This window comes from Macrobrachium nipponense, chromosome 39, assembly GCF_015104395.2.
Source record: "Macrobrachium nipponense isolate FS-2020 chromosome 39, ASM1510439v2, whole genome shotgun sequence".
NCBI classification, from domain to species: domain Eukaryota; kingdom Metazoa; phylum Arthropoda; class Malacostraca; order Decapoda; family Palaemonidae; genus Macrobrachium; species Macrobrachium nipponense.
In genome coordinates this window covers 35,305,041-35,332,570 of record NC_061099.1, presented here as the reverse complement: position 1 = coordinate 35,332,570, position 27,530 = coordinate 35,305,041, and the positions used below count along the sequence as shown (strand labels likewise).

General features: G+C 37.9%; 1 protein-coding gene across 1 annotated transcript in view; it reads left to right on the top strand.

The window, feature by feature from the left end:
- Positions 1 to 4,036: 4,036 nt before the first annotated feature.
- The window catches only part of LOC135210293 (CD63 antigen-like), a 451,402-nt gene continuing 427,908 nt past the window's right edge, over positions 4,037 to 27,530 (top strand). Inside the window, exon 1 of the mRNA XM_064243176.1 lies at positions 4,037 to 4,191. Within this exon, the coding sequence (XP_064099246.1) occupies positions 4,126 to 4,191 (66 nt within the window). The 5' untranslated portion in view covers positions 4,037 to 4,125. The remainder of the gene's footprint in view (positions 4,192 to 27,530) is intronic.

The following is a 27,530-nucleotide window of genomic DNA, read 5'->3' as shown; positions in this document are numbered from 1 at the left end:
TCAGATTGACAAGATGTAGGGAATAGTTGGTAATTTTCAAAAACATAGTAGACAAGCTTGGTTTGATAACTATTATATCCAATGTCAAACAATTTTTATTTATTGGCTATCTATACCTATTTACTGAAAAAAAAAAAATAGCCGGTACCGTATTTTGGCTTTAAACCTTCACCAATAATTATCGTCAGAATGATGACTTCATGAGGCTCCACCCACTTTGGCCTCGTTATAATTCAGGATAACACTGAAGGCTACCATGGCATTGTTGGATTAGAAAATTAACTTCTGGCTATAAAAACTAATTTTCTCGAGTAGTTGTAAGAAGTGCTAAATGCTCCTCAAGGATCCCAGCAGTTGGCCTAAACGTTTAATTCATGTATATTACTGCTATACTGTTGCGGCACTACTGCTACAGTAGTATTACTACGCTAGCACAGATACCCCACCCACATCTATGTATCGTTCCACCATTCATAAAGTCTTTGGGTTTCAGAGCCGATGGAGCAAGGTGAATGAGTTTCTGCCTGGTGGGTGGGCGGGGCAACATTTCGTCAAAAGGTGTTTACCTTGCTTACATAATGAATGTTTTTCGACTCTTGGCTCGTAATCATTGGCCATGGCGTCGGCTAGATCATTTTTACTCTATAAAAATTAAAACTATCGGGTTTAGGTTATTGATAATGCTGACAAAATTTGTGTGTGGTTGTAAAATATACATATGCCAACTCTCAGCTATATCCGATGCTTTGACAAGGAGCAAAGTCCAAAAAACCCTGTTACAGAGACCCTGAATCTCATAGTAGTTTAACTCACCTTAAGGGAGAGAGAAGGAGATGGAGTTAGGAGTGCAACGGTGATGTCCATGTCGTTTTTTCCCCGAGTCCAGCGCGACTTAGTGTTAGTCTCAACGACTGCTAGTCTGCAGCCAAATCTACTCCCAAGAGCAGCAATTAACCCAGGTTAATTTTTTTATATCTATAAAGGGAAAATAGAGAAAAAATCCTAAGACACTTTTCTTCCCCTAAAGTTAATTATCTTAATGTGTTCCTCCTAATCTGATATTTTTTTCTAGTCGTCTGGAATTCGCCTATTTAGGCTTCTTACATATTCCACTGTTTTTTCTTAATGCTTCTTACAGTCTTTAAAGCACTAAAATACGGTGAACCAACATATCTGAGAAACTGCTTAAGCTTCTTTAGACCTGAAATGAATATTGTGATCAGACATGCAAGTGAAGCATATATACTATAGGCTAAATAAAGGCTATTTGAACCTAGAACTGACTATAAGTCAGGCGAGAGAGCATTTGAACATTACGGACCAAGACTAGGCTATAGATACAAAATACCGCCCGAAGAGAAGATCATACGAGAAGAAATAAAATTCAAAAGAGAACTAAAGACTCTCCCATTCTGCAGGAGCTACGATACTGACGACAAAACACTGGAAGACAATTATAAAGTATAAGAAGCAACTTATTTTCAAAACAAAGTGAAAGTGAAGCGTCGAACCTTCCTTCGGAGGGAAGCAGAGGAAAAAGTATACCGTAAGGAAGAGACCGAGAATCGAAATGATGGTAATTTGCGACCTTCTGTGAATTTTCCCGTTATCTTCAAAGAGATAACTTCCCAGGTTCCTCTTTTGGAAATTACGTAGTTTATGCTGCACATAATCCTATAATTCTCGTCCAGATTATAGATTATAGTATAATTTTTTATCCACGAAACACGAAAGCAGCCGTTACGCGTTGAGAGCTTCAGATTGACTTTGTGTGATTTGGTCATTTAGATTTAGTTTATGATAAGTAACCTCTTTAATGCTAAGTTTGAAGCGTGTACGCAGATTAGGAGCTATAGTCATGGCTATCGTAACTTGGGTAAGAGCTACTAGTACTACTGAGCGTTTCTATGCGAATCTACAGTCACGCAGAAAACATCGGCAGTGAAATGTTAGTTTCGTCTCTACAGTGAGGCATTTCTTCACAGCTATTTTTTATTTCTATGGCTTTGGAATTTCATTGACAAAATGCTAATCGCTATGTTTCAGAACGTTTTTCGTTTACTCGGGGAGTAAGCCTAACAACTTCTTTGCTGTTGTTGTTCTTGTTCTTGTTGAGGGGTAGGGAATTAGGTCTATAGAAGAGACTTAAAAAATGACTTAAAAAGTTATTTCGTGCTGAGTTAAAGATACAGGAATTTTAGGATAGGATATTTATGATTTATTTATTAGAATGAAAATGTAAAAAATAAATAATGTGCATTTATTTTAACTGACTTGAAATTCAACCTTCCAAAGAATATGGTTCATTAGGAAGAAGTAAAACGAGGCAAATGTAAATCCAGAAAGAAGAAATACCACTTATTTAAAAAGAAAAAAATAAATGAATTGATAAATAGATAAAAAAAAGTATTGAAATGCAAGACGAATAGTACTAGGGCAGAAACGCACCGCACCTTCGTTTGAACTTCTGAAGTTTCAGTTGCACGCCATCCTCTGAAGGGAGTCTGCTCCACAGCTCAACGGTGTGAGGAATAAAGGCCCTCCGGAACTGAGAAATTCGACCGCGAGGCATATTTCCTTCGCATTGGTGTTGCCGTTAAGCGAATCTGGTTGCTCTCTAGGCTGATAGAGATACGTTTCATCTTCGCTGTCTGACAGAAATTCGGACATTTGTACAAACATGCATTTACACAGACGTTCATGACCACGTCGTAGTAGCTCCAAATTGCACGAACAGATCAATTGTACAAACATATATTTACACAGACGTTCATGACCACGTCGTAGTAACTCCAAATTGCACGAACAGATCAATCAATCGCCTGCACCCTGTTTTCCAAAGCTAGGCCGATCCTCAGATGCAACGCGATCTCTTCCAAATAGGTTATATTTTTATTTGTTGTTTATATATTCGCAACTTATAATCCTCACACTATTTATACTGCAATATTTGGAAAAGTCTCATTTGCATAATTGGGAGGACATAATTTGCTCTTTTAATTACGGGCTTAATGGTCGTGCAAACTGTAAATTCTGTTCCAAAATATTTCATTCTCGCTATGTTGCACAGTTGACGGTGCGGACTGTCCCCCAGTTAAGCCTGCATGCATGCGTTTACAAGGAGAAAGATCTTGATGCCAATCACATGAGCTGAAGAATGTTAATAATCGTCTTCCTGGAAATACGAGCCTGCTATGTAACTCATGTGTTTGGCTCCTTCATATCTAACGTGCAAGGAATACTATGTAAGGTCTACAGAATATACTCTCTAGACCTTGGTACTATGTATGCCGGTTCTTTCTTGAGCGTGACCGGTATGTCGTAGTCTTGTGGTTTTCATTCAATGATATAACTACTAAAGACATTTTTAACGAGGTAGATATTATTGTTTTTTTTTCATATTTTACGTTACGTTGCCTTTCCTGTGTTGTTGAAGTGAAATTAGAGGGGAAAATTGGGCGTTGAAACCGACGAAAGCATACATAAGTTTATCTTGAAATGATTATTTCATACCTTCGTCTGTTTAAGTTGAATAAGCATTAAAGGAAAATAATATTTTATTGGTATATTTACAATTATCGTGATTTTTACACACGATTTTAAACATCGTTTAACTAGGTCAAGTTTTGTACGGCAAACAAAGCACGCGGAATTGTTTTTGTTATGATTAATGTTTATCAAATAAAGCAAGACGTAAGATTTCCAACCAGGAATGAAAGTTGCAAAAACGTACGAGATAAAGAGGCGTCGTTGCTGTGACGGGCATGGATGCCATCATTGTACCCTTCGTTCATAAGACTTGAAGTACCTGTCTGCAGCAGATTCCGTCAGATCCTATGCCTCCGCGTAAGAAACTAGTTCCGCGGGAGGTCAACAATGTCGAAACTCGCCAAAACCTGATATCTTAAACAAATATAGTTGCAAAAGATCTTAAGAACCGTTTATAAAACATTTCACGAGATTTGGTAAACGCAGAAACGAACCAATAGCAAAAGATATTCATTTACCTGCGTATTGTTCCGCCGCACTCCTGTGTCGCTCATTTTATTTTTTGAGGATGGTTCAGTCGAGTCTCGACCAGTGTTCACGTAAGGTCTGTGCGGAAGCATAACAAAAGGTGCTGCTATGGCTTTGGACACGGGGATGAAATGTATAAAATATCTTCTTTTCATTTTCAACCTGCTGTTTGTGGTGAGTATGAACTTTAGAGAACTTTTCCACCAACGTGTGTGAAGTATTCAGCGTTTGTTTACTATGCGCGTCTTCAGTATAGGAGCGGTGGGGTCATCTTTTGGGTGGGTGGGTGATGAGCGGGAAGGGATGTGGGGAGGGAGACATCAAACTTGCTGCTTGTCAACATCGGAGTTTTGCAAGGAAAACAGAGACTTTAGCTCGTGTTTTTTGGTTTATTGAAATATGTCAGACGGCGGTGACCGAAGTTTCTGTGGTGACAGTCGTTGTCATGAAGTTGTCAAGCAAGTTTCTGATGAGAGAGAGAGAAAGAGAGCGTGTCCTTTCTTCCTTCCTCGTTCTCTCACATTGCGAACGTTATTATTATCTCAAAGTGAACTGATATAACGTTAATAAAAGAGAGAGAGAATGAAAATTTTCATTAGTTTGCACAAAATAAGTATCCACCGGTTTTAAAAATCTTTATGAAGCTTAGCAAGAACAAAGGAAATGTAATTAAAAACTGAGGTCTTAAATAAAAACTAAATTAAAACTATTAGAACTCAGTCGGGCTTAGTCTCATAGTATACTTATTGTCCTTTCTTGATAATAATATGAAGAATCTTTGTCCATTAAGCATTACCAGGTTCCTGTGTCGTAGCACTAATAGGCTAATCATTACCAAGTGCCTGTGTAATGGCACTGATAATCATTACCAGGTTCCTGTGCCATAGCAATAATCATTACCAGGTTCCTGTGCCATAGCAATAATCATGACCAGGTTCCTGTGTCTTACCACTAGGCTAATAATCATTACCAAGTTCTTGTGTCGTAGCACTAATAATCATTACGAGGTTCCTGTGCCATAGCAATAATCATTACCAGGTTCCTATGTCGTAGCAACAATCATGACCAGGTTCCTGATCGTGTAGCACTAATGATTACCAGGTTCCTGTGTCGTAGCACTAGGCTAAAAATCATTACCAAGTTCCTGTGTCGTAGCACTAGGCTAATAATCATTACCTGGTTCTTGTGTCGTAGCAATAATCATTACCAGGTTCCTGTGTCGTAGCACTAATCATTACCAGGTGCCCTTTTCGTACCACTAGGCTAATAATCATTAACCAAAGAAGTTCTTGTTGTCGTAGCACCCTAATAATCATGTTACGAGGTTTCCTGTGTCATAATAGCAATAATCATGACCAGGTTCCTGTGTCGTAGGCACTAATAACTTACCAGGTTTCCTGTGTCGTAAAACTAGGCTAGTAATCATTACCAGGTTCCTGTGTCGTAGCAATAATCATTACCAGGTTCCTGTGTCGTAGCACTAATCATTACCAGGTGCCCATTTCGTAGCACTAGGCTAATAATCATTACCAGGTTCATGTGTCGTAGCACTATAATAACTTGATCAGGTTCCTGTGTCATAGCAATAATTATTACCAAGTTCCTGTGTCGTAGCAATAATCATTACCAGGTTCATGTGTATTAGCACTGATAATCATTACCAGGTTCCTGTGTATTAGCACTGATTATCATTACCAGGTTCCTGGGTATTAGCATTAATAATCACTACCAGGCTCGTGTGTCGTATAGAACTATATCATATTGATCAGGTTCCTGTGTCGTAGCAATAATCATTGCCAGGTTCCTGTGTCGTAGCAATAATCATTACCAGGTTCCTGTGTCGTAGCAATAATCATTACCAGGTTTCTGTGTCGTAGCAATAATCATTACCAGGTTCCTGTGCCGTAGCACTATGATAACTTGATCAGGTTCCTGGGCCGCAGCACGAGTTGCAAAGTGACTCCTTTCACTTGATCAGGTAACCCGCTGGCTACAGTAGGAGACCAGTTCGAGGTCGCCGAGTAGAACTGATTTCCGTACAGTTATTTCATCCTGTTACTGAAACAAGTTAATCCCAATTTTTTTTTTCTATTTGATACGTAGCAAAGCGTTGTCCCCATGCGCTTAGGCCTAGCGAACCAGTATTTATCGATTTTTTTCCTTGCTGAGTGCTTGTTAACTTTCACTTTCTCTTTTATGTCGGTTTGCGTGCACATATAAAATGCTGTTGACTTCAAGATGCAAAATGCAGCAAACATAGAGTATATGTTTACTCCTATGTTTATACGGTAGGCCGGTCTTTATGCAGAGAGAGAGAGCGCGCGATTCGTAGAGTTTTCTAAGTAGGCCTAGTATGTTATTCTTTGTAATTAGAATAAATTTTTAGCATTTTGTGACCATGCCCAGTGTCCATGTATTCGTATTTCACTGCTTTGATTGTCTTTTCATAGTTTGTTTCAGTACAGACAGTGAATCCTCCCCCATTTGTATTTTTTATTTTATTTTATTGTTTGAAATCATCAGTTCTGGTGATACTGTTTTTTCTCTCTCTCTATCTCTCTCTCTCTCTCTCTCGTTTCGATTTGAATGGCGTCGACAGTTCTTAGGATAGGTCTTCGAAATTAGTGATCTAGTAAGGGAAGTGATTTTTCTTTCCTTGTCGGCAAAATCACGGAAACGGATTGGTTAAAATTTTTGTTAGCAGCCCTCTGATTTCAAGCGTACCTGGCTTTAGGCTGCAATTTGTCTTTCGTTCCGTATTTCAAGTTCTTGGTCTAGGCCTATCCACCATTTTCTGTGCATTTTAGGTTGCCCATTTTAAATGCATAGAAAATCTCCATTATGATTTTAGACCTCTCAGATATGTGCATTGGTGGCGTTTCAACTAGGCCTAGTTCTTATAGTCAAGGGTGATTTGAGCACTGGTACTACATCCAGGATATTTGCTACTTGTAAAGAAAGTTGGATAGGGGACTTTGGCTTATCTCAATCCTGATTATGCCGCAAAACGTCGGTGTCGAGCAGATGGTATGAAAAATAAGGCATGGTTCAAGTCATAACTGCTAATATTATGAAAAAGAAACCTACCACCTCGAACAACTCAATCTTAAGAGATACTAATCTATGGCAGAAGGAGACATCCACACCGGAGAACAGTATTCTATAAAGGAAGGACAAATAACCTAAAACAGGTTGCGTTGAGGCCTTAATACGTACAATAGTTAATTTTCTTGCGGCATTTGCCAGCTCTTTCATTAGATGTTCCTCAAAAATAAGATGTTAGTCTAAAGTCTCGCCAAAAATAGTTAAAGCTTCACACTCACTCAGCAGAGCCCCATCCACATGAAGGGAAGAGCGTCTAAATTTGGTTTATTCTATTAGGCCTATTAGTTTGTTCTCACCGATTATTTATTGTAGATGGTAGCGGGAATAATAGCGGAAAACTTTATACGTCTATAACAGTGATGTCACCAGACATCTAACAGAAACAAATGCAAGTGTGGGTGCGCTAGAAATAAACTGAGGGGAAAAGTAACATTTTGTGTATTCCTTTGAAGGCCAGAGCAGAACGGAGGGTGTAAATGTTGCGGGAACTGAAGCAAATTAGGGTATGAAATAAACGAGTAACATAAATAGGTTAAAAGAACTGGAAGTGTTCGACGTTAACTACTTGATAGTTAACGATGCTTTACACCGAATTCTGTTTGGTACTGAAACCGTGAATTGAATGGACATTTTACACATAGTACAATGAATTTAAAACGGAGTTTAGGAAGGCCGTTCATTGTTTAAAATGTTTTTGAAGGATTGATAAGCATATAAAAAATGGGAACCAGCTGGGAAGAAGAAGAATAAGCAGTTCCTCAATATCATCATCTTCAGGACCTCCGACACCGTGTGACGCAAAGGCGTCTCTGAAATTCCGCCACTCCAGTCTCTTGTGTTCCATCTTTCACAAATCTCCACTCAACCGCCCCCCTCCCCTTTCTCATCTAGTAGGTCTGGGTTTTCCCACTCCTTTATTGCCAACCGAAGCCCAACTGACACACTATCTCTACCATCCCACGGGTGGTGCGGAGTGATGTTCGTAGCAATTACAAGGTGTGAAGCTCGGGGTGCGCATTTATTATAACTATTTTTTTTTCCTAAGAAATTAATTACTTTTAAAGGTCCCCATTTGGTATGCTTCATTTGTTTTGCATCAGAGTGCTACTGAATACTACGTCAAGAGCAGCCATGTTAGATCCATACATAGTCTGTCGCATGGGAATTGTTTAATCTATCATGATTATTTTAAGTTAGTAGTTATTTTGCTGCACTTAAATGAAGTCAAAATAATTTTGGCAGCTTGAACAAATCCACCTCAGATCAGAGCAGAGTGGCTGATGTTGTTCCGTCGGTTGACGCTCTTTCGTTCGCTGCTTTATTCTTCTTGTTCTTGTTCTTCTTCTTCTTCTTCTTCTTCTTCTTATTTTATTATTATTATTATTATTATTATTATTATTATTATTATTATTATTATTATTATTATTAAGCTTAAAGCAAAGTCCTTCCCTCCTTGGCCAGCTTAGTCATGCTACAAGAGCTCCCTCATTTTTTTTTTATATGGAAATTGGCTATCATGGAAATTCTGTTTGCGTTGCTTAATATTCCAAAATACCAAAGTGGGAGGAGTTTTTTTTTTCTTGAATCATATCATCAGCATTTTCCACGAGGCGAGTATATGGTTTCAACCTTCACGGGTTTGTCTTGCATGTTTGTGTCAATTGTGTTTTCCCGTCTGGTAGGGCGTTTGCGTAAAAAGGGGGAAAGTGCATTGTCAATTTTTGTTGCTTATTAACTGTTCAAGGTTAGGCCACCTTATGTTACACGTAAGATCCCATTACTGAAAAATAAAAGTTGGATGCTCCTAAGAACGAATGTCAAAGGTCACTTCAGTATATTTTACGTATTACTTCAGAAGAAGGTATTCCTTATCACCCTCGTGATATTTGTTTTTATCTTTTATTAGAAAAATATCATCGTCATTACATAATACGTAGGGTGTTACAAAATACTACAAAATTAAATGTATATACAATATTTACAATTATTGGCGTCTTGAAAAAGATTCAAAAAATAAAAATTAATGTAACTGTCATAAGTTAGTTTTACTACTTTTAACAAGGCACACGTTTCCTCTTTTGTATATTTGTTTTTCTTACTAATCCAGACTGCATATATATATATATATATATATATATATATATATATATATCCAACAATCATTATTATAGCACTATTCCGGCCTTTTTTTGTATTGTATTTAAAATTGAACATGATGGTATTCAGAATTTATCCCTATTGATCTCACAACAAAAGTATAGTTCATTTTGGAAATATTTCAATGTACACTTAATATTTTTACAGAAATAAAATATATGTGATATATATTCTGTTCCTTCACAATTGTCACACTTGTCACTACTTTTAATGCTTAAAGTCTTGAGCCTTGTTTACTTTGAGACGCCCCTCTCACGATGCCCTTGCCGTCCATCCTGCGCGTCCCAGTTCAGTTGATAGTTTTATTGAGCACTGTATCCTATTTTGGAATCTTTCTTTCTTCTCCAGTGGATGCACTGTGGGCATTACTTCAGGTTCCTTGCAGCGTCCCTTCGGCTCCTAACTGCAGCCCGTTTCGTTTTATATTCCATTTCTTTCGTCTTCCTTTCCCCCCTCTCCTGACAATTGATCCATAGTGCAACCACGAGGTTTCTCCTCCCGTTACACCGTTCCAATCTTCATACTGTCAATTTTCGCTTCAGCGCTGAGTAACCTCTTAGGTCCCAGCGCTTGGCCTAAGTTCTATATTCTCGCTCGTCTTCTGCTCTTGAAGGGCTACTTCGTCTTGGCGCCTTTTTGGTTCTTTGGGCGGCAGCCTATTGAATAGTCGTCTGTCTGTGTGGTGAGCATTCCAAGGGACGTATTCCAATATCTTTGTTGTGTCTTGGCGCCATTAGTCTCATTATAGTTCCGCTGACGACATTTATTTATGATCTTTGTGGTATATTTTTATGAGAGGTATTTTACATTTTTTTTTTCCAAGTCATGTATTGTACTCTACGTCAGAACCCTTTAGATTCAGTTCTTGCTTTATTATTTAGTAAATCGTTATATTGATGGCCGTATAAAACCCTATCCCGCTGGGATTTCCTCATTATCAATTTTGGCTGCGTTAGTTATTAAAAGCTGAATCTATATCACTAAATAAATGAGTAGGTAATTAACCCATTAGCCTGTGGAAACTGACAGTCATCTAGTCTTGTGATTAACCGTATTCATCTTTTATTGAAAAAAATTTTTTTTAATGTACGTTACATTCCGTGAGTAGGCCTAGTATAGTTCTCTTGACCACATTCAGTATTTGTTACGTCATTGGTGATTTGTTAACTATATTTGAGCAGATTAGAACTGCACGTGGTGTATTTCAACTTTTGATTTGTAATTGATGTTGAAATTTTGCCCCTGTATGTACTACTACTTAGTAAAGGGTCGTTAAGACCGAAAGATCTCAGGCTCCTTTTTCATTCTCCTCCGTGGCATTATACCTTTATTTGTACCCCTGTAACATTTTCTCTCTCTCTCCCTCCCCTCCCCCCAAAGCTCATTTCCTTGAGTCGCGTTTTATTCAGGATTTGCGTTTGCATGAAGCCGGCAAGTTTTGTCGCTGGCCTGCCGTTGCCATGGTGCTCAGTCTAAGTGTCGCGGGTGAAACTACTTAACCTTTTGAATTCAAGGGACCTACGCCACATTTTAAGTCTTGCAGCCAGCGGCTGTTTTCCTTGGTGCTTGGGGTGTGCGCTTTTCATGCTACTTTTTTTTTTTCGGTTTTCAGTCCGTTGTTGTCTTGGATCATGCACATTACCATTTATTCGTTGTTCTGCTGTTGGTAATTCCTCGTTGGACGAGTCGGTAAAGTGCTCGACTACCTATCTCAGAGTCCGGTTTCGATTCCCGCTCTGCCAACAAGGAATCAGAGTAATTTATTTCTGGTGATAGAAATTAATTTCTCGATGGGGTTCGGATCCCACAATAATAAGCTGTAGGTCCCGTTGCTAGGTAACCAATTGGTTCGTAGCCATGTAATATCTAATTCTTCGGGCCGGCCCTGGGAGAGCTGTTAATCAGCTCAGTGGTCTGGTTAAACTATGATATACTCAACTTTTTTCTGCCGTTGGTTCAAGCTGTAGCGCATTTTTGTAGTAGAGCGGGCGGTTTATTTGTGTGTGATCTGTTTTTCCTAAAACTGGTTGTCTGTGGAGCAGTACGTAATGCACATAAATCAGGGTTGATGTGCAATAAGAGGTATCTTTTATAGGTTAGGTCATCGCCGTCATTTGTTTTGTTTTCAGGTAATGCTAATGTTGTGTGTTGATGTTGCCAAACTGTTCACGTCTTGGTTTTTTTCTTCTTTTATTAGAAAAATATTACATATCATTTACATAAGTAAGATGTTACAAAATATTACAAAAATATATACCTACAATATTTACAAATTACCATGGATTTTTTTTATTATTATTAACTAGGCTTTAAAACATATTTTTTAACACTAGGTAATAATTGTAGTATTACTTACAAAATTAATACTGGCTACTCAAAAACAGTAATTAGTGTACCTTGGTTTTTAGAGGTTTTAGGGGGGTGGTAGGTGGGGGATGTTGCGCTAGTCGGTTCTGTGCTGACGGCGCGTCCAATTTGCATTCGGTGGGCACAGTACCCACTTTGGGCAATATTGTCAGTTGCTCAAAGACGCAGCGCGGCCCTGACTTTCAGAATGGCACCAGGAAGTCGCTTCAGAGGTCCTCCTGCGTTGCATATTTGCGATCAAACATCTTTTGTTTGGTCCTCAAACAGCCAAAAGGCCTCGCCGCCATGAAGGCATGAGTTACTATACTATATGGCAGGTTACCTCTTGTCAGACTCTTAATAATGGTTTGACTTGTAAACTATTTTATATTATATATATATATATATATATATATATATATATATATTATATATATATATATATAATGTGTGTGTGTGTGTGTGTGTGTGTGTGTATGAACACCTTCGGTTAACATATATGAAAATATATTGATTCCGTGGTAGAGCGAATTGATATTAAAAGGACATTTGTAGCTCGATGTATGTATATGAATCATGGTCATGTGATATATATATTTACACACACACACACACACACACACACACACATATATATATATATATAGATATATATATATATATATATATATAGATTTATATATTGTATTTTATTAGCATTTTTGTTATGATGATGACACGAAGCTGTATGATTTTTTCATAGTCTCTCATTTGAGAACAGGATTGTTGGTTTCTTGCTATGTTATTCTCGCATGTTATATTGCTCTTAGTCTCTTTGTATTTTTATTTATTTTTTTAAAGCTACTGGCTTGTACTAGGCTGAAAACCCTAGAGGAGAAGCAGAGGAAGTGTGTTGTCACGGTAACCAGATATTGCCCTAATTAGCTAACTTTTGTTACGTTGGCTCAAAAGAGTGAAGAAGCAGGTTTCCTGTTTCCTTAGGTCTAAAATACACATTCTCTCTCTCTCTAAATGAGCTGTTGTCCTCAAAGGTTTCACGGAACAAATTATTGCCCATTGCTCTAGATAAGGTTTTCATTTTATATATTTTCTGAAGAGACTCATTAAAAACGGCGACCCCGAATAGGGATAAAGCTGGGAAGAAGAAGATATATTTTCTGAAGCCCTTAGTTTTTTATCTTATTAGAGAAAATATACAATTTTACAATTTTAACAGAATTACATTCAGAATGTTATCCAAGTTGACTTAGATTTACTAGAATTTAACAAAAATCTTATCTCGTACTTTTTACAAATAATCTGTGTATTTTTAATGTACTTTTGTAAAGTATTTAGGGAATGTTCGTATATCTTGAAGAATGAAGGTTTTACTCTCATTGTGGTAAGCACCCAGCATTATGCGGCTTGGTCATTTTTAACTACTGGGATATTTCTCGACTGTAAGAATGGAAGGGATTTTTTGGGGGTACAACCTGTGAATTTGTAAGAAAACCTGACTCGATAATTCTTCATTTTCAAGAATGTTTGGTTAGGTGGGATTTTGTTTGCTTGATGTTAAGGTATAGTCGGCCTGAATCTAGGTAAAAAAAAAATCACAGTACAAAGTAACAAGGGAAAAAAAAGTCTCATTAATCTTCGTACATAGTAACCCCCTAAGGTTTTAACCCGTTATGTATCCACCTATGCGCCGTGTTCAAAGTGCAAGCCAGTTGTGGATTACCTTGAAAACGTAAACAAAACACTGTAAAGTATAAAGACCCCCAATAAATATTGTGAATGGTTCCCTATGACTTTATGACCGGCTACCATAAATTAATGTGACTTCCTGTGACTATTCGAACCCAAAATTGACTTTTTTTTTCTTTTCTCCAGTGGCTTTATTACCGGCCATCCTCTGCCTGGTCTATAGATCTTCACGTTGAAAGCAATGACTTTAATTTGCTCTAAATCCATGTAGAGCCCCAAGCTACTTTGACTAGGTAGTCGTCGTGAATGCATTAAATGCGTTATCTATGCAGCGTGGAAAGCTGACTTAGTTTTTACGGTGATCCAGCTAGCTAGATCACTTCCAGCCATTTTCTCTTTTATTTGAAAAAGATACACTTTAAAGGTTATTTTACTATATATACAATACGTGTATAGTATATGTAATTTATGTACAGAACCAATAAATATAGTTAGATTTTTTATAGCTCAACATACTTGAATTTCCTATGTATATACCCATACCTATACACTGCATATACATACTCATTTCTCATACATACACATATAGCTATATATATAAGTATATGCTAAAATTCTAAATACCTACGTGTAAAAAGAGAATACATGTTTTTATACATGCCTATTTCTGTAGTATATAGTTTCTCTTATTAAAATATTTGAGTGAATCATGTAACAAAAGCCCAGATTTGTAGCTATGCCTCCCAGCCATATTTTTTTTTATTAGAACAATATCAGTCATTACGTAGTACGTAGGGTATTACAAAATTAAATATACATGCAATATTTACAATTACTATCGGTTAGAAAGAATTAGAAATAAAAATCAATGTATTTTTTGCTGAATAGATTTTCAATTTTTTCTCTTAAATAAATTTCTCCTCCCAGCCATTAAATCATCTCTCAATGCTCATAACTTGAAGACTATAGGCCTAGTGTAGTGTAAATTGTAAGCTGAGATCTTCCCGGTGTTTTGTTAATTAGGCCATAGCCTTTTCTTAACGCCTTTGCGGTGGCGGTTGCTTTAGCAGCAAAAATACAACTTACGAAAATGTACACTTTATAGTTTCCAGTGGCTCGGTTGCGTTTGCTGTGTGTGAGTCGCTCCGTGTAGCGATTTGAAATTTCAACCACATGGTAACTGACGCCACTATGGCGCCACTGCGTCCCACCGTCTACTTCGCTGTTGCTATGCTCACGTGGGCTTAGCTCCTAGGAAAATGCTTAGATAAAGCGTCAGTTTTCAGTCTTGGAGACTGTATTATTATTATTATTATTATTATTATTATTATAATATTCAGAAGCTGAAACCTTTTCATGTGGAACAAGCCACCCACGACAGGGGCCACTGACTTGAAATTCAAGCTTCCAAACACTATTGTATTCCATGCGGAAGAAGTAAGAAGAGGTAAAGAGAAATACAGAAAGAAGAGATCCCACTCATTTAAAAAGGGGAAAAAAATGATAAAATGATAAATTAACAAATAGATAAAAACATATTAAAATTGCACCTTCGCTTGAATCTCAGACGTTCCAATTAGCTACATGACTTCCCTTGGGAAGCTGTGAACAATTATTTGGCCTTATGTGGCCACAAGAGTAACTATATGACCCGAAATTGCACCCATACGAGGATATATAACACTGGTCAGTAATACATACAAGGAAGAGCACTGCAGATGTAACGGGATGGGCGTATTTGGAAGGTGTCATTCAGGTTTATACTATACAAATGGTAAGAAATAGGTGGTATTATCAGGTGTAAATCTAAACTAAGGTGATATATGTTGGTTTGTACATCAAAACAAGTCTCGTATTTCTGGGGCGTTTTGTTTGAGAGATGAGCTGCCCTTAAGATATTCCCAGTTTGTCACGATCCACAAAGTAACACTTTATCTAAACAGCCACCGAAAAGAAAAAGTCACAATTTTGGCTAGGAAAAAAAAATCACCGGAAAAAGTTTAATTTATGGTGGCCGGTAATAGTCACATGAAAAAATTCACAATATTTGGGAGTGATTACCTTTATGATATTTACAGTCTTGTCTAAGTTTTTATGGTCATCCCCAACGGGCTTGTACTAAACACGCCTTTGCAAAGTTAAGACCCTTGGTGGTCACTATGTAGGAAACATTAATATGACTTTTTTTCTTCCTATGACTATTTTACCTGTGATTTTTTTTTTTGTTTTTTTTTTTTTTTTTTTTTTACCTTAAGGATTCAATACCAATCCAAAAATATAGGGTAAGCTTTTTATTCTAGTTTGCTTACTGTCTGAACCTAGACCTAATCCAGTTTCACCAATGCTAATCATAACGAATATATGCCTGTCCTTATATCTAAGCTTACCCACAAGCGATCGTCATTACCTTGCTTAGCTTATACGCATTTATTATTTTATGTTCTGTTTTTGTTGCAAGTATACAGGCAAATAATTGCACTTGGGTTTGACGTGTTTAAGTGCTTGATGATGCGTTTTGTGCTTCATGATGAGAGCATCATTAAGTAGAATGCATACCTAAATTTGATGTCTGTGAGATTTCCATTAAAACGTTAATGAGTCCATTTTGTTGGAAATCAACCCTTTTTTTGTATGTGCGCGAGAGACTGAGGGTTATGTTTTTGTGTACATTTTATCAAGGTGGATAAATTCGTTTTAATGAAAATGTTTGATAAATAATCAACCCTGTTAGGATGATATATGCAGTGCATAGCTCAGAAGGGATAGGAATTGGCTCTCGGATAATTTCCTAGTTTTCTCTATACCAAAAGTGAAGTGATGTTTGCCACGCCCTCGAGGAACTCTGGGAGATTTGATGGTCCAATATTTGCAGTTTTGATTCGGATGGGTTTTTGAGAATCTTTTGGCCAGATGATGTTGGGAACACGTTCCCAGGAAGGAAGGAAGGAAAGGAGGAAGGAGGGGTAGGGAGAGGAGGAGGAGGAGGAGGTGTTATTCAAACAAAATGGAGAAAATATCAGTAATGTCCATAGAAAGCCTTGCATAATAAACATCTCTGGTGCTGGGCTAGTATCTGTTGATGGAAGACAACATTTTTGCTTGGTGTCTGGACATTTTTGTAGACAGAAGAGATCGCATTTTCCTTAACAAAACGAAGAAACGTTTCAGTTGCTAGAGTGTTTCGCTCGATGTGTTGAGGACTGAGTGCATGTGTTTTGAGAATTATTATAAAGGCGACGTATAGGAGTGTTGTATTCAGGCGCCAAAGACATGGGAAGCGTTCAGAGTATTTTGAATAGCATTTTGCTCTTGTGGGAGCCTGGGTGATTAACCGAAGAATATTCGATACCAAAACACGAATAGTCCATTCTTGGTTTTTTCATGGCTTAGTATTTGTCAACACAGGCGATCACATGATCCTTTCTAACCGTCTGGTTCACTGGCAAATGCTTGCTTTAAAAGCAGATTGCGTTGACACGGGAGTAAACGAAGAATTCTATTTTCTCTCTTGGCCAACGTTGTAGAACTAAGTCGCGGTCTTTGTCATTTTATGCTCTATATTTATATACTTATGTAACAATAAAGATCAAGCGTTTCCCCATCGTGACATTGGCCGAGAGAGAGAAAATGATAATTCTTTGTTTACTTCCGTTGTCAGAGCAATCTGCTTTGCAGCAAGCGCTTGCAAGTGAACCGGACGGTTAGGAAGATATCGTGTGAGACCGCCCCCACCGACACTTCCGGGGCGCTTTTATCTCCAATAAAGCCCTTTGTCGACGAGGTAAAATGCCAGGTTGATGGCCCCCTGGAGAAGAGCCTCGCCCCCTTCCGTTTAAAAGCATGGAAGAAATAATAGACCTAAGCAACGGAGGTCTGACGGACTTTGGGCCCCGTCCCCTTTCATTCGTGTTCGTATAAGGTCATAGCTACTCAAAATGTACTCTCTCTCTCTCTTCTCTCTCTCTCTCTCTCTCTCTCTCTCTCTATATATACACATACACACACACATATTACACACACACACACACACACACACACATATATAGATTATATTATATAATATATATATATATATATATATAAGATAGATAATGTTTTTGGAAGTTTGATTTTTCACGTTGGTTATCTTTTAATTTAGATTGTTTATAATATATCATATATATATATATATATAGATTTATATATATATATATATTATATATATATATATATATATATATCTATATATATAATAGTTAAAATATTAAAATAATGTATATATATATACATAATTTTATTAATGTTTATATTATAAATAGTCTAGGTTAAAATATTAAAATCAACATGAAAAATCAAACTTCCAAAGAACAGTGGCGTATATGCTTCGTAGATGGCGGCTCATATATACATAATTTTACCGAGATCACCGAAAGATACAGATATATTCTCGGCGGCCTTGACCATACGAAGTACAGAAAACTCGATTGCACCGAAGAAGAAACTTCTACTCGTTATTTACATTTGTATGGTAAGAAATAAACAAAATCTTCTCGGAGAGAATTTGCGTTTTATTCTACAAATAGTAAACGAGACGTTCAGGCGTCTCTACTAAGCTTTCCCCCTCAACAAACGGAGCTCTATAGAGACGGAGAGAAGGCATTTATACCCAAAAGGCAGTACGTGCAAAATGCTGTTTTCCCTCGCTCTACGAAAAAGACTTGATCTGTCACTTTCTGTTCTGCTGTGGAGAAGGGATTTGTACGCTGTTCTTGAAAAAGTGTTTTGTCCTATGGGCTCCTTAAACAGCGCAATTGTCTTGCTGGACATTTTTTTTTTTTTTTTTTTTTTTTTTTTTTTTTCCTCGTTTCGGGAAGAATTTTATGCCCGTTCCGAAACGTAAAGGTTTCTACCTTCTGGTGCAGGGAATATTCCCTTTCGTTTTATTTGGGACGATTTTTTTGTCAGTGGTTGGTCAACGGTTAATTTTCTCTTTGGGAAGTATGGTTTTTTTTTTTTTTCTTAGTAGTTTTTTCTCTCTTTCCTGTGGAGATGAATTTTTTGCTTAATGTGAGTAAGGAAACCTTTTTATATGCCTAATTTAAGCGCCGCAGTGGCGTGATCGGTATGGTCTTGACCTGCCACCTAGGTGGCCGCGAGTTCGATTCTCGGGCATTCCATTGAGGGGGTGAGAGATGTGTATTTCTGGTGATATAAGTTCACTCTCGACGTGGTTCGGAAGTCACGTCAAGCCGTTGGTCCCGTTGCTGAATAACCACTGGGTTCCATGCAATGTAAAAACACTAAACAAACAAATACAAACAATATATGCCTAATTATTTTCCCTGATTCGCAGCTCCTTTCCCTATTTTCCTCGCTTATGGAGGAAATAGGCGATTTTCCTGGCGTTAGAGAATGTACAATATATTTTGCTTTCTTTGGGATCGGAGGATGTTATTTTTCTCTTCTGTGTGACAGGCAAAAAAAAAAATAAATAAAAAAAAATTAAATAAATAGCATCTACAACAAGACTTTCCAAAGGAGAGCAGGATTTTGTCCTACTGCCACAAGACGAATGTTACCCTCTGGCGAAACGGTAATTTTTCCTGCTTTGCGAAGGGAATTTTGCATCAAGGGGAGTCAGTCTCACACTTCACGGATATAGTAAGACTTACGTACAATAGTTTACAAATAAAGAGAGGGAAAGAGTTAAAAGTCCGAAAAAGCTTAATGAGAGAGAGAGAGAGAGAGCAAGTAAAGTGATTACTGCGATTCGTCATATGTTGAATAAATGAGGTTCTAACAGGATATAAACTGGAAAATTAAGGTTGAAGAACAATGAAAGTATAAGAGACTATACGTCAAAACGAGAATGGCTTAATAGGGGGATAAAGAATTAATATTGGTAAGCAGTTATTGTCAGTTTTAATTAGATGAAAATATATAACACCAGAGAGTGAAATTCGCACAATTTTGGAACGTGAGTCGTTAAGTATCACATGAAATGAACTTTGTGGGTAACTGAATACGGAGACAAAGAACAAATTGATAGATATCGAACTCTGGCTCGAGGACAGATGAAAGGCTCGGTGGTAATTCGAATAACAAAGGAACTTCGTGTAGGGCACGGCAGGCATCACCTACAGCCGTCAGCATCACACCCTTGGATCCCACCCCCTCCCCCTCCCCCTCCCCTGGGGGTTGGGGTTTAGGTCGCCTAACCTTGCGGGCTCCTCAATAATGCAGGACGCCTGACTGTTATGGCGCTTGCTTTAGGGAGCTGTGCCGGTGGGATGGGTGGGGGGGACAGGGGAGAGGGGCGGGGGCTGTACTTGTGATGACGACATCTCGACAAGCTCTGACGACACTGCCCGAGCATCACTCAGTCCAGGTGGAACGTTTCATGTTCTGGAATCGTTTGTTGGACTCGTCGACACCATCATCGACTGCTTGGAATGCTTCAGAGAGAGAAACTCGGAGTTAGTTATTAGCCATCGAATAATAGCACACACACACACACACACACAGAGAAAGAGGTTTTATGTATTGTAAGTTGTACAGGGTGTCCATAAAGTCCGAGTGCCATTCTGTGCAATAAATACTTGTAATGGTACTGGGACTTAATGGACATCCTATATATATATATATATATATATATATATATATATATATATATAGATATATATATATATATATATATATATATATATATATATAAATATAAAACTGAAACCACTTGGAAAGTTAAAAATGAAGAGAGGGAGTGCCAAGTCCTTTCGTTTATTTAACACAACTTTGTCTATTTCCGTTTCAGCGCTGAATGACCTCATGGGTCCCAGGTCATGGCCTTTGGCAAACATTTTACTATATGCAAATTATCAGTGCGAAGGTTTATATAAGCTCACTGGCCCATGGTTTCGTGTTTATATTTGTTTGTTGATCGGATTCTCTCGCGAAACGCATCGCCTGTGTCGTGAATTGGTTGATTTTTGTAGGGGCCGCATATTCGATGTCTCCATGAAAGGCTGCCATTAGCATTCCCATGCAGCCAGAGCAGATGGACGCTGTGCGGCATCTCCTCCATCATCCAGAGTCCCAGGGGGTGGGGGGGTGGGGGATGGGGATGGTGGTGGCCCAATGGCAGTAGTATCAGTGGTTTTCACAGAGCAAAGGTTCTCGACTTTTACTTTTTTTTTTTATTTTTATTTACCTTTTGTTTTAAAGGTGGGTTGTGGTTATCAGCATTTTAGTCCCCCAGGGGGGCCCTATCACCCCACCATTTACCCTATACACCACCCACCAACCTCCTCATCCCTTTTCTCTTCTCCTTCTGTCTCCTCCTCTCTCTTTCTTTCTTCCCTCACTTCTCTACTTCCATTTTACTGAAGCGCTTTAACGGCCTGTTAAGACTTTCCCTATCTTTATTTGTGAATGCCAGCTCTCTCTCTCTCTCTCTCTCTCTCTCTCTCTCTCTCTCTCTCTCTCTCTCTCTCTCTCTCTCTCTCTCAAGCAACGTCCTTATGCAACGAGTACAAAAACTTCAAAATTTTGCGGCTCGGGTGGCCATGGGTACAGTGAGAAAATATGATCATATATCTCCAATTTTACTAGAACTGGGTTGGTTGAAGTGAAAAACTAAGTACACTTTTGATGTCTGTGTTTTTGTTTTTAAAGTTTTAACAAATGTTTTTCCAAACTGGCTTTATAAGTTTAGAACCGTTGACTCGGTGACAGGGATGACTACAAGACAAGCAAATAATCTAGTGTCCAGAAGCCAATACAGTATATGGATCAAGGAAATAAATACCAAAGGTCCACAGTTATGGAATAGTTTACCTGGCTCATTGAAAGACAAAAAATCCCTAAGATCTTTTAAAAATAAACTAAGAAAACATCTTTTAAACTGATCAATCTTCGTAGATAAGTTTTATAGGAAACAACCGTACCTGACATTAGCCACGTCTCACGTCAATAACCGCTTTTTAAGGACCATACCATTATCTATGAAGAACATTTTATGTTGGAGGGGAGTAATTTTTACTAATTGTTCTAGGAAACAATGTTTATAACCAAAAAATTACAATTTTCCTAATTCAAGTTACATATATATATATATATATATAGATGATAATATATGTATATATATATATATGTATATATATATATATATATTATATATATATATATAATATATATATATATATATATATATATATATATATAAGCAATATAAAAACACTGTATCGTGCTTCTAAGAAATCAAAAGAGGGATCCACAGTAATATCCTTGTTTAACGAGATAAAATATATATTTATACAAAGCTATTACTGTGGATCCCTCTTTTGATATATATATATATATATATATATATATATATATATATATATATATATATATATATATGTGTGTGTGTGTGTGTGTGTGTGTGTGTATATGTATATATATATATATATATATATATATATATATATATATATATAGATATATATATATATATATATATATATATGTATGTATGTGCGTATATTGTTATAGTATACTATGATTTTATTGTTTTAATAGCTTTAATGTACGCTTCTAAACCTTGGTTGATGACCTGATGTAAAATAGAAAACCCAATGTATTATTGGAATAAAGGTTATTATTATTATTTATTTTTTTTATTATTATTATTTATTATTATTATTATATTCTATTATATTATTCTCTCTCTCTCTCTCTCTCTCTCTCTCTCTCTCTCTCTCTCTCTCTCTCTCTCTCTCTCTCTCTCTCTCATATTTTGCTCGTCTGATCTAAGCTAAAGCATGACTTGAATTTCAATACCGATGATATTTCTGTGCATGCCAAAATACTTGAATCAAGCAATTCATTCATTTGGTTTTGTAATTTTCGTCGAAGTGCATCGTCGGGTGAAGAATTTTCGCTGTGCTGTTGCTGCTCTCTTAGGCAAGCTAAACTTTAACGCTACGAGGAGTTGGTTCCCCTAGCTGGAAGGGAAATTAGTGTTCCTGTAGTGGCAGTTTCTTTTATCCAAGACTTCCCCCCCTCCCCTTTTTTCTGCTGGGAATGTGCGTATTTTATCTGGGGAAATTACCTTGCAAGACCCTCGACAGCTGGTTCATGTTGTGGCTACATATATATATATATATATATATATATATATATATATATATATAGATATATATAATATTATATATATATATAATAACATGATACATGTATACATGTATGTATGTATGTATATATGTGTGTTTTATATATGTGTTATATGTATATGTATGTATGTGTGTTTATATATATGTATATATATAATATATCTATTATATGTATGTATATATATTATATATATAATATATATATATATATATATAGATATTATATATATATAATTTACTTTATTGTGCTTCATATATTTTTCTCAGTAAATTTTTTTAAAAGAAACTTTGAAAGGTGTCCTTACTTTTTACGTAAGGTAATCTACACCCTTTAAAAAAATGAATGGTATCCCAGCTAGTCTGGAAGCTAGTTTATGTTCGTTATTATTCCTCCTTACTATTGTACCTCCCCCTTTTAATTAACGAACGGTTAGATTTTCTTCTTTAGTTTCTTCTTGAGCACGAAGACGCTCCTCTCTCGCACTCGTGCGCTATCGAACTGCAATTAAAACTTGGGGGTTTGTTTCTCGTGCGTCTTCAATAATTTTGTGGCATTTAACCTGGTAGGCATATAGCTCGATTAATTCCAACTTTGTGTGTACTGCCTTTCCCCCGGAGGAGCTTTCTTTCCAACTTTCTTAACAGCTCTTCTTTATGAGGTCTTAGGAGTTCTCTTTTACCCCATGCATATAAAGTTTTTTTTTTATTTCTGGATTTTTATTTTTTACCCTTTTTTGGCGATTCATTATACTTAATCTATTAAATTCTCTCTCTCTCTCTCTCTCTCTCTCTGAATATTTTGAAACAGTAGAACGAAATTAGGTTATTTACATATTTCACTGCTTGCATTGAACAGCATTCAAGGAATCGTGAAGATCTCAAAAGCTATGCCCTGATTACCTCGGTAAGTTTTGGAAAGCTACTCGGATGCCCGATTTCGTCTCTCCCGATCATTAAGTATATACTATTCTCTCTCCAGCTCTGTGGGTATGGCCAGGATGTAGTCTGCATTGCCCTTGGGTATACATTTTCTCTTGTGATTTTTATGTGGTCATTGTTTTCTCTTGTGATTTTTATGTGGTCCTTGTTTTCTCCTAATGACAAATTCTGATACATGCCGCAGACACTTATAGCGCTTCAGAGCCGTGGTCTGTATGGTCTTAACCTGCCAACTCGGTGGCCGCGAGTTCGATTCTCGGGCATTTCACTGAGGGGTTAGAGATGTGTATTTCTGGTGATAGAAGTTCACTCTCGACGTGGTTCGGAAGTCACGTCAAGCCATTGGTCCCGTTGCTGAATAGCCACTGGTTCCACGCAACGCAAAAATACCATACAATCAATCAATACAGCAGACACTTGCATCAGTCCTGCATAAAATTGTTTTACATCAGAACGGTTTGGTTTTAGAGAAGAGTTAGGTAAGTCATTGAGAGTCAACCGTCAAAGATGAAACCCTTGTGGCTTTTTCTTCCACCTAACAAGCATTCGAAAAGACACACCCACTTGCCTCGCATGTGTTCTCTGTGCTTTCATCTTTCAGAGTCCCCACTCGTTTCTAGCTTTCCTTTAATAGTATGTACTACTCATTCAAGCAGGTGTTGATCTGCCTTCTCTCTTCTGGTGGCCATTGTTCTCCCAGGGTTGCGTCAAGGACTTGTCCTTATTATAATATATAATATTATATATATATATATATATATATATATAGTATATATTCTATACATATTATATATATATATAGATTATATATCATAATATATATTCTATATATATATTAATATATATATATATATATATATATATAGATGATAATATATATAGTGCGTTCAGAAGCTGGCAGTACAGAATGCGTTTAATAAAATTAAACATTGACGATAATACATAAACATGTACGGTATTGCTTCATATTATTATTCCACCCCGTCAATCTCCGTAACGTGCCTATAGGGAGCGAATAAGTGTAAGTTAATATCCAAGACCTTCATGGCGATTGTAAACGACTCTTGATTCATGTCACTTAACGTCATCTATTAGTATAGAATTATGATCATTCAGCACGCTCGTATATCGACGAGTATGAGCATTCTAATCTCATCTGTTTTTGTATTTATTTCCCCATATCTTGAAGATGCCTCGGGCAATCCCACTGACACGAGAAGCGTCGCAAAAGAAATCTTAGCGAGGACCACGTTGTGATTTGCACGTCATGAAGGGTAAACTCCATGCGTGTGACATGTGGTTTAATCGAGTAAGATTGGTGTCAAGTCGTCATCCTCTCCCTCCACCCTTAACCTTCTCCCCCCCCCCTACCCCCTCAATTGCTACCCTCTTGAGTACTAATTGCGCGAAGTGACGCCCATTGAATAGCGGCACACTCTTTAGGATGCCGTGTGCAGTAGTGCCACACGCCTTGTGTTGACGCTCGTTTCTTCCGTGGAAAGCACATACGCAACCTTGGCCCCGTAGGGGGGTTAGTGCCGTCAGTGCACCTCATTCGGTGTATTGTAGGCATTACTTAAGGTTCTTCAGCGTCCCTTCGGCCCCTAGCTGCAACTTTCTTTCCTTTTACTGTACCTCCGTTCATATCCTCTTTCTTCCATCTTACTGTCCACCCTCTCCTAAAAATTGTTTCATAGTGCATCTGCTTTGAGGTTTTCCTCCTGTTACGCCTTTCAGACCTTTTACCGGGAATTTCCGTTTCGGCGCCCAATGGCCTTAGTTGCCCCAGTGCTTGGCATAATCCCAAAAACCTATATAAATCAAATCAAATATAGACCTTGGCCATACGTATCGCTTGATGTTCGGGGAGCTTTGCATACAAATGTGAAGAGCTTTGGCGAGTACAAGAAGTTTTTGTCGAGGTGGCTAGCTTTCGTTTCTTTCCCGAAGGTTCTCCTGCATGTTTGTAGGTCATTTCATGTCGGTTTTAGATCAACCATGAACGCAGGCGAACATACACACACACACACACAACTGTGTGTATGAGTGTTTTAGTCGAGAACGTATCCAATATACATAGCTATTATTGGTACTGTCAAGTGGTAGCGCCTGTGTCGTGGTCGATATGGTGTTGGCGTGCCACCTTAGTGGCTTTCCACTGAGGGGTGAGAGATGTGTACTTCTGGTGACAGAAGTTCACTCTCGACGTGGTTCGGAAGTCACGTAAAGCCCTGAATAACCGCTGGTTCCATGCAACGTAAAAAAAAACCATATGAACGAACAAGGTACTGTCAAGTATATAGTAGCCAGTCAGTTTCTCTAGTGTATCCCTCGAAAGGATATACGATGAGTTACCTTCAAGTACCTACCTCCTTATTGAATGCTTTTCGTCGAATATCACGCGAAAGACCTTCCCTTCCTCCAGTTTCCGTAGAATGATAAACACCTCATGCTCTCGGGGGCGGCATGCTTTCAAAGCATTTGCATTAGCCTGGGTAAATTTGAATAACTAAATTTCACTGCCACTCTCCCTCTCTGCCTTCCTCCCCCCATCCCCAGGAGGGTCATGGAAGGGTGAATAAAGTAATTTTTTTTTCTTTTTTTAATGTGATGGACTTTAGGTGGTTGGTGCACTTTTTTCACTTTTTTCACTTTTTTTTGGGGGGGGGGGGGGGGGGGTTGGTTGGGGGGGGGGGGGGGGGGGGTGGGGGGGGGGGGGGGGGGGGGGGGGGGGGGAGCGTGTTTGCGTTTTACCCGACAGAAATTCTGGTTTCTCTCTGCTGTCATTAGCAGAGTTTGGGCCTCTGCGTAAATTCACGAATTGGCTTGATTACGCCATTCGATCGGCAGTTGTGACGACCGATTTTGTAAAGGGATGGTTGAATTGTAAATCGTTTGAATGTTAATTTTTTTGTTTTTTTAGTTTGATGAGATTCGCAATCAGCATGAGTGTTCTAGTTCTGTTTATAATAATTGTCCCCGTATTTTTTTTTATGGATTTTATGAAGACTATTCATAGTGTCTGCATTTTAAATCAACACTTTCATATGTTACGTTGGTTTTGTTTTTTTATATAAGAAAACTGTTGCGATGGCTTTGTCTGTCCGCCCTCGGATCTTAGAAACTACTGAGGCTAGAGGGCTGCAAATTGGTATGTTGATATCCACCCTCCAATCATCAAACATACTAAATTGCGGCCCACTAGTTCTCAGTAATTTTAAATTTATTCACGGTTAAAGTTAGCCATGATCGTGTCTGGCAACGATATATATGTGCTAACAACACAGGCCACCACCAGGCCGTGGCTTTTTTTTTTTTTTTTTTTTTTTTTTTTTTTTTTTTTTTTATTTATAGTACTCTTATGGCGTTTGACAAAATAGACCTTGACAAATTAGGTATTGAGGGCCACTTTCATTCCTGGGAGGTCTGGCTTTATTCCTCGAATGAGAATGAAGCCACCTGCTTAGGTGTTATTGGTTGGTTAATTTGATATTTGAAATTGGTGTCGCAATTTACCGAGGTCATCGGAACCGGGAGAGACATATTTATTATTGTGCAATAAAAATAAAATGGGACGGATCGTGTACTTAACAAAATAGCGGAGCACAACATGGCCTAACACACTTGTAGAATATTTCGTTCACCGTTTTTAAATTGCAAGTTAGAAAAGACTAAGAAACAAAGGAAAATCTGTTCTATAATTTCATCTTTATAATGACCCCTGTCAGTCCACCTTACGGGGTGCACTGTAGGCATTACTTAAGGTTGTTTGCAGCGTCCCTTCGGCCCCTAGCTGCAACTGTACCTTCATTCATATTCTCTTTCTTCCATCTTACTTTCCACCTTCTCTAACAAATGTTTCATAGTGCACCTGCTCTGAGGTTTTCCTCCTGTTACACCTTTCAAACCTTTTACTGACAGTTTTACCTTTCGGCGCTGAATGACCTCGTAGGTCCCAGTGCGTGGCCTTTGGCCTGAACTGTATTCCATTCCATTCAATCTGTAATGACGTCACGCATGCATGTGACGTCAACTGACTCTGGCAGATGAACTAGAAAACAAGTAGACGAACGAGCAGCACCAAATCTCTCATCCGAATTTGAATGGCCGGCAAAATCTCGGAGCTTAAATCCAATAGGTCATCTTTCG